The following is a 12932-nucleotide window of genomic DNA, read 5'->3' as shown; positions in this document are numbered from 1 at the left end:
CTCAGGCCGGGCATCGAACCGCTGTTGCTCAGAGCTCGCACTCTTGAGCGAGCTCTTAACCAACTGAGCCACTCGGCCGGCTCCCACAGTTGACTGATTTTAAAAGAGTTTGTTGCCGCGCCACTAGAAGGACCAAGGGTAAGAGTGCCTGCCATGTATGTTGACCAGCCTTTTGATCTGGTGTAAACGTTTCCCCTCACGGAGACTTGGGATCCATCCTTATCGCTCAGGGGAAAATAACAGTAGTACTTAAAATGGTTATGAAGCGTAAGTAAGAGAACATACAACAATGTCATGTAGTTGGTCTTTGGAAAAGCGCAGTGTTAGTTAGAAGAATGCGCGGTGGTGCTGGGAAGCACAAGACAGGGCTTGCAACCTAAGAAGGCTTGAGTGGGGTGAAACATGGGCTGTCTAGAATTTATTTTGAAGTACCACCAGGTCAGTCAGTGCCAGTTCTCCGATTTTGGGAATTCATGTCGTTAATATGAGAGCGTTATTGATTGGGGGGAATATGCACTGCAGTATTTGGGGGTAAAGAGATGAGAGAGACCAGTAGGGCAAATAAGGAAAATGTTAACATTTGGAGAATCTGGGTGAAGAACATTGTACTCGTCATACAATGTTTCTGTAAGTCTGAATTTGTGCTAGAAAGTTTTAAAAAGTTGACTGTAGCTGTTGGCAACTGTCATAAGTTTTAAGTAAATGAAACAGTACACAGTGCTTATAAATAAACCCCACCCCATGCACTTTCACCCCTTTTTCCTTAATGGCTGTATTGTATTATTATAGACATCTTTTATCCAGCCTTCATATTGATGAAACCATGGATTGATTCCAACTTTTCCTACTTTTTTCAAACAGTGCTATGTTAAATTATCTTTATACACATTTTTTGTGTGTGGGTGTGTGTGTACTTGTACCAGTATTTTTATAACATAAATTTCTAGAAATAGAATTGTTGGTTCAAAGAATATCAGCATTAAAATTTTTGGTACTGCCAAATTAAATTCCAAATATGTACTTGTTTCCTTTTCTATCAGTTGTGTATGAGAAATTCCCATATTCTCTTGGGTGGTACTGGCCTACCATACCACTTAAGAGTGGTATGCGATGGTCCCTATGGTGGCTTCTATGAGAGCTAAGGTGAGTGGATGCTCTCCATCCCAGAAGGCTTCTCCGACAGGCCAGGATAGCTAAACGTCTGCTTATAAAGTTGGGATAACCACTCTGAAGAAACTGAGAGGAAGGAGAGTTGTGACCTCTGTTGGAATCCGGGACCTGCCATATAAAAGGTGTTCTTATATTTGCTGAAGGATGGAATATTTGAACTCTGATCATCTGTTAGATGAAAAGCATCCTTTTAAAATTTTGCTTTTAAAAGTATATTAGCCTTAATATTTTCCCACCTTTATTTAGTATTTGCATTTTTCTTGTCATCTTTTGCCTATTTTCTTTTTTTAATGTAGGTTAAAAAAAAAAACTCATTCAGTGGACCTTTATAAGGATCTAGCACCTTTTTGGCATTGTTTGAGGTGCTGGAAGTAGAATTGTGAACAAGACAGGCAATTCCTGAAGTCATAGTGCTTTCCTTCTAGTGAGGATGGAGTCAGAAAACATGTTTTTAAAAAATCAAAATAAAATTTCTAATATTTGGTGTTTGTTAGTTTGCAAGCATTCTTCTCCCAGAAAAGTGGGATTGCCTTTTAATTTTGATTATGATATATTTTCTTTATGGAATTTTTGGATTTATTTTTGTTAAATTTATTGGAGTGTCATTGGTTAATAATAATAATATATAAGTTTCAGGTGTGCATCTTCATAATACAACATCTGTATATTCTATTGTGTGCCCACCACCCAAAGTCTCGTCTATTTCAGTCACCATGTATTTGGCCCTTTACCCTCTTTATCCCTCCACCCCCCTTTCCTTTGGTAATCGCCATTTTGTTGTCTGTTAGATTTATTTTTAGTAGTTAGATCAGTTGGCCTTAAAACTTAGTTATTTATTTCCTTGATTGCTTGTAAGCAGCACTAGGATGGAGGCAGTGTTTCGTTTATCCTTGGAAGGTAATTAATGGAGTGTTTGAGATCTTTAGGCTCTTACTCTGTGACTTCCCACAAGTGGCTCAACCTTTCTGAGCCACAGTTGTTTCATCTCTAAAGTGGACAGAGCACCCTTCTTTTCTCAGATTTCTCACAACCATGAGAAGAAAAGTATTTAGAACAGTGTCTGGCACATATGGACTCAGATATTATCTGTCATCATAATCATCTGTGGATGTTCATTGTTGTATCAAACAATAAATATATGAAGGAATGAATGCACATTAAAGATGTTTGTACCTACTTCCAAATTCCCATTGATTTGGAACTCTATTGAAACGGATAGAGCTGCTCAGCAAATATTTATGAAGCTCCTGTGTGCAAGGTTGTGGACGCAGTGAGAACTATGATAGTAAAAAATTCTGCCTCTAGTCACACAATGTGACAGGTTTGCTTTGTACAGCTATTCTAAATCTTTGGTCTGTTTCTATAGGTTATTGATCTTCCACAATGGGTGAGCCACAGCAAGTGAGTGCCCTTCCACCACCTCCAATGCAGTATATCAAGGAATATACAGATGAAAATATTCAGGAGGGCCTAGCCCCCAAGCCTCCACCTCCAATAAAAGACAGTTACATGATGTTTGGCAACCAGTTCCAATGTGATGATCTTATCATCCGCCCTTTAGAAAGTCAAGGCATCGAACGGCTTCATCCTATGCAGTTTGATCACAAGAAAGAACTGAGAAAACTCAATATGTCTATCCTTATTAATTTCTTAGATCTCTTAGATATATTGATAAGGAGTCCTGGGAGTATAAAACGAGAAGAGAAGCTAGAAGATCTTAAGCTGCTTTTTGTACATGTGCATCATCTCATAAATGAATACCGACCCCACCAAGCAAGAGAGACCTTGAGAGTCATGATGGAGGTGCAGAAACGTCAACGCCTTGAAACAGCTGAGAGGTTTCAAAAGCATCTGGAACGAGTCATTGAGATGATTCAAAATTGCTTGGCTTCTTTGCCTGATGATTTGCCTCATTCAGAAGCAGGGATGAGAGTAAAAACCGAACCAATGGATGCTGATGATAGCAACAATTGTACTGGACAGAATGAACAACAAAGAGAAAATTCAGGTCATCGGAGAGACCAGATTATAGAGAAAGATGCTGCCTTGTGTGTTCTAATTGATGAAATGAATGAAAGACCGTGAAGGATGTTTCTTTTTCTTCTTGTTTTTTTTTTCCTTTCAGTAAATAGCATCATAGATTAGTTAATTTGCTCTTGGAGACTCTTAAAAGAGATATAAGTAGGAATTATATAAACAGCTTTACTTTCCAACTTTATCAATTAGGAGATGTCACCAGCAGTAGTTTCACTTTGTGGCAAGCATAGGCAAATGAGTATGACTCCATTCAGAGGCATCAACTGAAAAAGCACAGTGCTGCTGTTGGGTGGAACATTCCTGTTTTGGGAGTTGCAGTAAATGTTGAAGATAATCCTCAATAACAAGCTTTCATCCTTGAAAAGTAGATTTGTCATTTGCTTTAAGAATGATAGATAAATAAAGGATACCAAGCTGTATAAGTGTGAAATTATGAAATCTTTGATTTTATTTAAAAATTTGCTTAATCCCTAAAAAAGTATTGTGACGTGTTAAAAGAGAGAAACCCATAGAGTTATCAAACAGCAATTTTATTTTTCCTCTTGACTGTTCCTGTAAATATACTGTCTCGGCCTCTTGTCCGTATCCTGCATCGGTCCCGTGGCTTTTTTCAGTTCAGATAAAAGTCCTTTGTTCACATTTAGGTGCAAATGTACATTTTAGTAATTAAAATGTCTATGTAATTAACTATACATTTCCTTTAAAGTTAAATTCAGACTTGCTTAAGGCAGGAAGCTGCAATAGGAAGGGGTTTTGGTGGCAGAGACTGTTAGGTATCCACTGGAGATTGATTCTTTCTCCGTTGAGATTTGTTGCTTAGCTACGGCTTCCCTGCCAGGACTACATTTCTCTATTCCCCTTGCTTCTATGTAATGCCATGTGACTAAGTTCTTAGTAGAATATGGGGGTAAAAATCCAGGCCTGCCCCATAAAAATTTCTTAGATGGTCTCCATTCTCATCTGCTGGTTGGATGGCCACATCCAGGATAACTGGAAGCCACTGGAAGATGGTAAAAGTTCATTCAGTTTGGGCCCTTGAATGACTGAGGACTAGGCCCTCCTTTTATTAATTCCATGCCCCCCACCCCAACCCCAGTGATATGACTTTTATATAAGCAAGAAGCCACCTTGTTTCAATCACTGAGATGCTATTTCTGTACTTCTCTTTTCTGCCTTCCATCCTGTCTTCCACCAAAGTCTTCGTGGAGATTCTGCCTTATATCTGAGGTTCTTTGCTGACCTTTTACTTATTGTAAGCCAGTGGTTCTCAAAATATGCTGGACCAGCAGTGTTAGCATCACTTGAGGACTTACAGAAATGCAAATTCTCAGGCCTCACCCCAGACTGACTAAATCAAACTCCAGGGGTGGTGCCCAACAACAAGCAGTGATTTAACAAGCCCTCAGATGATTCTGATGTACTCAAGATTTAAGAATCACTGATAAAGGTAATGCCTTTTCCCAGATGTCCGCTTTTGATTCTTCCCCTATCCCTGGTTTCCAGTATACCATCCTTAAGGGATTTACTCTGTTAAGACCTCTAGCCCTAGAGCTGTTTAAAGTGGCCACAGGTCAATTCTATACATGAAACACTCATCCTTTTCTTTAGAAATCTTGGGAGTGTAAGTGGTTCCCAGGTAGACTCAGGCAGACAGCTAGTTGGCCGGTCTCTTTTTTTTTTTCTGGTATACGGTTGGTGTAAATCAGCGGTTCTCAACCTTTCGCAGGGGTCGCCTAAGACCATCGGAAAACATATTTTTGATGGTCTTAGGAACCGAGACACCGCTCCTCTATCTGTCTCCAGGCCCACATGCAGATATGCCCACATATGAGTACCCGGCAACCCCTGTGAAAGGGTCGTTCGACCCCCAAAGGGGTCGCAACCCACAGGTTGAGAACCGCTGGTGTAAATCCTTGGTCTCCAGAGGACACAGTCCAGTCTCTCTTAAGCTTAAGTTGAAGGGGAAGGGGAGTCCCTTTATCTTGTGGGAGAACAAGCTGAACATTGCATAACACTTGAGCAACTTACCAAAGAAACCTCTTTACTTTGACCTCAGCCCTTTTATAACCTTGTGGGGTTTGGGCTAGAGCAGAGGTTGGCAAACTGCAGGTTGCAAGCCACATGCTTCGGGTACATTCTGTCTCAAAAGTTTGCCAACCCCTGGAAGAGCCAATCCTGTCCCTCACAACAATTTAAAAATTATTCGAGAGTCATAAATATATTTTTACATAATCACTGTGAATCATATCCTTTAAAAATTTTATAAATGAAACTATGATAGTTTTATTTTCATTTTCAAATTTTACTTCAGAGCCACATGTATGTACCCAAAGAGCCGCATGTGGCTCATGAGCCGCAGTTTGCTGACCCCTGGCAGCTCTTCTGTCTCAAAAGTTTGCCAACCCCTGGGCTAGAGGTTCCAAACCAATTTTTGGCTGCTTTGCAAATCTTTGCAGGGGAAAATAATTGAATCACATAATGGTACAAGATTCACAACAGCATTTGTATATAAATTTGTGTGTGTTGGGGAGAGGATTAAGGGGTTAAAATTCCACTAGGAATCTTAAATTCTTACTTTGAGAGGATCTGAACTTGCAGATCTTTTAAAATAGTTTTGATGTGAACTGTTATTACAATGGGATGAAGGAATACTAGTGGTCTGGTACTTAACAAGTTTAAAAGTTTATATAGAATAGTCTTTCAACCTTGTGAAGGTTAAAATACTTCCCTGTACACTTGGTTATAATGGATATTCGTGATTGATTCCTCAGCGTGAAATATGTATCTGGTGGAAAACTAGCCTGGGTACCTCATGAAATGACCAATCCAGGCCCCAGACCAGAGAGATGCGGACTTCATTGTTCTGAAGTGGAGCCCTGACATGGGTTTTAAGAATCTCTAGATGACTACTGTGCAGTGAGTTAAAGGAGTATTTTTGCATTAGTCAGTACTCCCTACTTGAACTAGTTTCAGCAAAAAGATGAATTTGTTGATATTTGTTGAATTTGTTTCATAATTGAAGGATAAGTTGAACATTTTAACTATGAAGAGAACTGGGAGGGTCTCCAGGGCAACTGGGACTCAAATTCCATCTAGACCCCCTCGCTGTCTCCTATTTTCTGTCTGTTAGCTTCGTTTTCTTTATAATCCAACTTCTGTCATGGTGTGAGTAGAGTACATGGTTGCTAATAGTTCCCAAGTGTTTTAAGTCTTTCTACACCACTATCTGGGACTTGTCTCACAAATTAAAAAAAAAAAGAAAAAGAAAAAGGTGGAAGGCTAATTAACCAGCCTGGAGGGAGGAATTAGGGGTAGCATTCCTGATTCCACCTGGGCCAATCAGCTGGGTCCTGGATCCTGTAAGAATTTGACAGCCCCCAAAATGCCTGTATCGGGGAGGCAGTCCACATCTCAGGGGAAATGAGGTGCTGAACTGACCATATTGTAGATATCTACTACAAATTAAGTTCATGTAAACTTTTGATAGAAATAGCAAAAATAGATTGTACTAATTATATTTACCTCACCTATGTGAGAGTGGTCTCACACACACACACACACACACACACACACACACACACACACACACACACCTTCATTCATTTACTCATTGTATTTATTTAGTGAAGATTGTCCTTTCTATGCCTGATACTGGTTTACTTCCTGGCGGTTTGGGTAGTGAGGAGGAAAATGGAAAAAAGATGAACAAGAAAACAAGTGAGTTAATTTCTGAAGGTGTTAACTTCAAGCCTTAACCATCCATCCATTACAACACTCAGAAGAGTATTGTTTGTGATTATATTCCTATTGCCTGTTCAAAATGCCTTGTCTACTTTATCTTTTTTCAACTTACGTTTACATGTTCACATTTGTTAAGGGCTTTGGAAGGAAACTTCAACTGTGCTGTGTGGTATTTCATAGAAAAGGCCTGTTCTGGGTCCTGAGGTCACTGGAAACAGCAACTACAAGTGTCTCATGAGGAAATAAAAAGTTGGCATAATTTGGATGAGAAAGGCTATTATGGCCGCAACATAGGCTGGTGCTAGAGAAGCAGGTGGAGGGTAGATTAGAGGATTTAAAAGGCTAAGGGAAGGAGTTTATTTCATCCTAAATCTGATGGTAAATCAATAGCAAACATAGAGGGCTTTGTTGATACTGTTCTAATCACTACATACAGAAAGTCATTTTATCCTCATAATAAACCAATGAAATCAGTATGATTTTTACACCCATATTGCAGGTGAGTAAGCAGAGGCTCAGAGAGGTTATGTATTGGGTTGTCGGGAAAGGCATGACGCATTTTTGCATTGAAAAACATAGAAAAATACGTCATAACTTTCCCGACGACCTAATGATTTACCCAAAGTCACCAAGCAGAGTCAGGATTGAAAAATTCTAGTTTCAAAGCCAAAGCACTCAACCTCTATAGTTTACCACCTCTCCACTGCATCGTATTGTTAATAAGTCATAGATAATAAGTAGTGGAGCCAATAGTGGAATCTGATTTTGATCCTATAAAGTCCATACTCTTAAACACTACATGTTACTGGACCGAGGGAGGAACAGATTTGTAGGTGGAAATTAGGAACTGCCTTTGAGCATATTAAGGTGTTTATAAGTCTTAGACCCCTGTGGCTATCTTGAAATGCTTATAGCTCTAATCTTTTTGAAAACCCCTCTTATGTAGGTATCATCCCCACTTTATGAAACTGAAGGTCAGTTTTGTGGTTTTATGGCTACGAAGCACTTAGCACAATTTCTGGTACTTAGTAAACTATCAAAGATCAACTATTTTTCGTGTTAAGTCTTTTGTCTTGCATTTGGCACTTAGAATCAAAGATTGAAGAACTGGTTTCGAACTGCAATGTAATGAGTCCAACAGTAAGTGGCACTCTTACCTCAAGTTCAATAGCTGCAGTCAGGTGGCAGAGGAGGGGAATAAGACGGAGAAACTCAGAGGTTCTGTTAATGATCCTGAGTTTCTTATTCAAGAAGTGAGACTTGCTGCCTGTGCCTGTCTGTGGTTGCAAAATCTTATCTCGTGGAGAGAACGTGGTGTAAATTTTTCAAGATAATCAGTATTATGTTGTCACTAAGAGTCTTTTGATCAGAGCCTTTCTCCTAGGGCTTTCTGGACAAGACCTGGGGAAGACCTCAGGGATTATTGGTTACTACTGAGTAAGACAGTAAGACGCAGCTCAGATTTGCATAACACGTGACCAAGTTCTGTGAAGCTGCTGGTTCCCTCCCCACCCCCACCCTACCCCCTACCCCCACTCTAGGTTTAGAATAAGGGAAAGCATTCAAATCCGATGGGGGAGGTGTGGCTGGCCAGGCATGCATAGTAGTAGAACTACAAAGAAAGATGCTTTTGGGTCTTTACTGATTTTCACAACCAGTTATTCAACAAATACAAGGATCTATGAATACCTGCAACCCATTAAGAGCCATTAAGAATCAGAGTACTGATGGGGAGTGATTCTAGATACAGTGAAAGCAAGTTGCTGGGTATAGTCAGAGTCCATACTTATCTATCTATGCATAGTCAAATTGGAAAAATATATAAAAACCACTTATGGATGAGAAAATTGAGACTCAAATGTAACTTGCCACACCAAAGACACTTCAATTACGTAATGGCAGAATTAAAACAGGTTTAAAGGAAAAGAAGAGAAAGAAGGAAAAGAGCAAGGCATGGTGGAATTTGGGCTCCACTGTTCACTGTGTAGGCTTGGTTGAATCTCAGTTTCCTTAACTAGGGTACTCATAGTACCCATCTCATAAGGTTGGTACTATCTAATGTTGAGAATGAAAGAGAAGAGCCATTTTAATTCTTTCTGAAACTTGTTTGTCCCCAGGCAACATACTCAGATCTCAGGCTTGCTAATGACCTGTGTGAAAGCATGTGACCTGGAAGGGTGGAGGGGGTGCCTGTTCAGTTTAGGTAGTGCCTGAGCCTGGGGCTCCAGCAATTGCTATTTACAAGGGAGAGTGATAAAGAAAAAAAGGAAGGCACAGACAACCAATAGCAGAAATAAAAAGGGCCATTACTGTAGGTTACATGGACAGTAAGTAATATGAAAATATTGTGGATAACTTTATGCCAATAAATTGGAAAACTTAGACAAAATGGACAAATTCTTATAAAATAAACAACATTGCTTTAAGAATAGGGAACCTAAATAGCTTGCTAATGATTAAAAAACAAAAAGAACCAGTAAAATCTCATAAAGAAACTTGAAGTTCAAATAGATTTGCTGGCAAGTTCTACCAAAGGTTGCAGGGGGGAAAAAAATCTAATACAGACTATTTCAAAAAATAGAAAAAGAAGAAACATTGTCCAACTCTTTTATGAGACTAGCATAAAAAAATATTAGCACACTGAACCCAATAATACATAAAAACGAAAGGTAATGTATTATGGCCAATCCGTGTTCATGTTAGGAATGTAAAATAGAAAGTTAATGTCTGTTACAATAATAGATTAAAGGAAAAAATTAATCATCTCAACAGATACAAAAAAGGCATTTTATAAAATTAGAATATTTAGGAATAGAAGAGAATTTTCTTAATCTAACAAATGGTAGCTCCATAAAATGCAGCATGTGTTATACCCAAGGTGGAAAGCTAAAACCGTTCCTTTAAGAGCTGGAATGAAATAAGGATGCCTGCTATCAAAGCTTCTATTAAATATGCACAAAATTTCCTAACTAGCATGGTTAAAATTAAAAATGTAGACTTGAAAAGGAAGAAACTAAACTCATTTGCAGAACATATGATTGTCTACATAGAAAATTTAATATAATCTATAGATAATTGATTAATAAGAGAGTTCACTGGTTGGAGAAAAAAAAATGAACATTCAAAATTAAAGTGCATTTCAGAATACCAGCAACAAACAGAAAAAAAAACACTTTACAATAATATACTAAATAAGATAGCATCAATAATATGAAGTACCCAGGAAAACTATCAAGGAATAAGTTGAAGACTTCTATGGAGGACATTTTAAACTTTATTAAAAGATATTAAAGAAAATTAAATATAGGAGAGATAAAACATTTATGGATTGGAGCACTCAATACTGTAAAGAGGTCAAATTTATTCCACATCGATCTGTGGAGTCAATGCAAGCGGATCAAATTTTCACCAGGTTTTTGTTTTTTTTTTAATTTGATAAGGTGATGCTAAAATGTATAGGAGTTACAGAGGACTCAGATAGCTGAGATGCCTTTGATAAAAGGACTAAGGGGAGGATTTGCCCTACCTGATAGCAACATTTATAATAAAGCCACTTTGGGGGAGGGAGAAACTTGACTCTTCTAGGTTCTTTTGGCTGGTCTAATAATCAAATAGACAGGAGACAGATTAAGAGAAAATGACCAAATTTATGTAGGTGGAGGAACCCCACATACATGAGAATTTTAGTGAAAGAAAGGGGAAATGAATAAATGACATGAGCGAAGGATGTGTAGTCAGATGCCTGGGGCTTCAGAGGGGAGGAAAAGAGAAGACCAGGTATTCAGTGGTAATTAGGTGTTTGCCTTACCCTATGGATAGGTAATAAAAAGGGTTTTTTTGGTAACAACTCTTATTATGGGCAAGGCCACTAATTTAAATTCTTTAAGGGAGAGGTAAAAGTTTCTCTTGAGCCCTGAGGGTCTCCGTAGCCCCAGTCTAAATGGTTCATAAACAAAAGGAAAGGTGCTTATTTAATCTTGTGAGTACTGAGTGAAATGCAGAGTAAAGCCACAGTGAAATGCCATTGCATTCTTTCCCATTTGGAGATACATTTACAGAGGGTGCCCCCCCCCAAATGTATACACATTTTAAGAAAGGAAAACTTGATTAAAATTGTAATACTCAATATATACCGATAACAAAAGTTGAATACAAGTCATGTTTGACTTCTGCAATTATAAGAGGTGCTCAGAGTGGTTGCCATCAGTGTCCAGATACGTCTGATTTTGGCGAACTACTTACTGCTTGAGCAACATTGACCAAAGCGTCTACTTCTATACATTTCTTTGGTACCCCCTTATATATAGGTATATATAGTTTGGCAATATCAAGTGTTGACGAGGATGTGAAATAAGAAATTCTCATGTTAAGTCTAGATAATTAATAAAGAGGCTGGATATTAAATTAGGGTTCTGAAGATTTTATTAAGCTGAGCTCAGCGACCGTCTCCCCAGCTAAAAGGAAAACGGTCCCTAGGCTCGGGGGTCTGGTTTTTTATAAGGTAGGGCTATATGCAAAGTAAGTTACAGAAGCTAAAAAGAACGTGTAGTTATTCCAGTTAAAACCGCATCCCGCTATTACAACTGTGCTGTTTATGTTCAGATGTCTTAACAGTATATCGTGACTGGGTTGAGCTGACTACATAGCCTGTCCCCTAAACTTGAAAACTTCTTTGAAGTATAAAGGTAGAGGCCATGGGAGCTAACTGTCCTTTTGATATGTTAAAATAAAAGCGAGGGGAGAGTTTATTGCTGTGATGCCTTTTGGTGTGTTAAGATAGAAGCAAGGAGCCAGTTTGCTGCTATGAGGCCTTTTGGTATGTTAAGATAGAAGCAAGGGGAGGAAGGGGGAACTGAGGAATGTCTTTTCTTTAACCTTTTATTCCCCGGCAGAAGCAAAGCAGGTATACAGAAGCAAAAAAGAGCTGTTAGTTTTTTTAGAGTCTATAGGAGTAGCTGAAGTATAATTTTTAACATGAGTCTGTCTGGCCTAGGGTCCGGGCCGAGATCCTTACACTCATGCATTGCTGGTAGATGTCTTGGAAAGCAGGCATTATCTAATAAGGTTCAAAATGTATATTCCCTGTGACCCAGTAATTACACTCTCAGAAATATACTGCCGAGAAGCACCTATATATTTTTGTTTTGGGTCCAGATTTCTTGACTATTTGCTTTGAAGTATTCTTAAACTATAAATTTTTAAGTTTATGCAATGTTCTGTACATTTGTTATATTTCCCATTAAACAATAGCTTAACCTTAAAGCCACTCTGTGACATCATCATATACCCATCACATTGGAAAAATTTAGAAAGTGTGACGACAGTACTGATACTGGCAAAGACACGGAGCATCATGAGAGCTCTCGCTGCCAGTGAGGTGTTAAGCTGAAATAAGCACGTTGGAAGACTGCTCAACATTCTCTTATAAAGTGAATGCCTATAAGAAGTGGAAAATGAGAATATGGTTCAGGGACACAGGAGGAAAACAGGGAAATGATACAAGAAAGAGAGCTCACCAGGTTTGATGAGGAGTGAGACCCTTGAACTGAGGAGCATTGATTAGCTTTCCTCTGAACCTGGAGGGAAAAACTAAGCAAGTAAACAGAAAGAAGAGGTAGGTGCCACATTGAAGAACATGTTCAGGATGGGTAACCACCCTGACAGCCCCCCACCAGCATGGCCTCTAGTATCAGGACCTGCATTTTCAAGATGAGACTGCAGATAGGAGTTCCCACAGTGACTCATACATAGCTTAACAGAATTTTCTCCGTGGTAGACCCCTTTTCATTCTTTTTAGCTTAGTCACTGGGAGACTCACTTCTCTCCCCATTTCCTGTACTCTGAAGAGGTTTGATTATGTGGGGAAGTCACATTACCTTCCCTTAGAAGTGAACTTGATGCATAAATATTGTGATAGGTCAGATAGCTGACTTGCCCTGGCTGGCCACCGTTTTCTGTGCTGCATGGCAGAGCCCTGGAGAGGT

The 12932-nt window shown here is 39.0% G+C and overlaps 1 protein-coding gene across 1 annotated transcript; it reads left to right on the top strand.

The window, feature by feature from the left end:
- Positions 1–11: 11 nt before the first annotated feature.
- On the top strand, positions 12–3637 carry MED7 (mediator complex subunit 7). Its single transcript, XM_019653993.1, has 2 exons — positions 12–138; positions 2537–3637. The coding sequence occupies exon 2, from the start codon at positions 2554–2556 to the stop codon at positions 3253–3255; it is 702 nt and encodes a 233-aa protein (XP_019509538.1). The 5' UTR covers positions 12–138; positions 2537–2553; the 3' UTR covers positions 3256–3637.
- Positions 3638–12932: the final 9295 nt, after the last annotated feature.

Source organism: Hipposideros armiger, unplaced genomic scaffold (assembly GCF_001890085.2).
Source record: "Hipposideros armiger isolate ML-2016 unplaced genomic scaffold, ASM189008v1 scaffold_211, whole genome shotgun sequence".
NCBI classification, from domain to species: Eukaryota; Metazoa; Chordata; class Mammalia; order Chiroptera; family Hipposideridae; genus Hipposideros; species Hipposideros armiger.
The sequence above is the reverse complement of the archived record's forward strand: the minus strand, read 5'-3'. Positions and strand labels throughout refer to the sequence as shown.

Excerpts from the sequence above, each read along its gene's own strand:
- MED7 (XM_019653993.1), top strand. The coding sequence starts at position 2,554 with ATGGGTGAGCCACAGCAAGTGAGTGCCCTTCCACCACCTCCAATGCAG.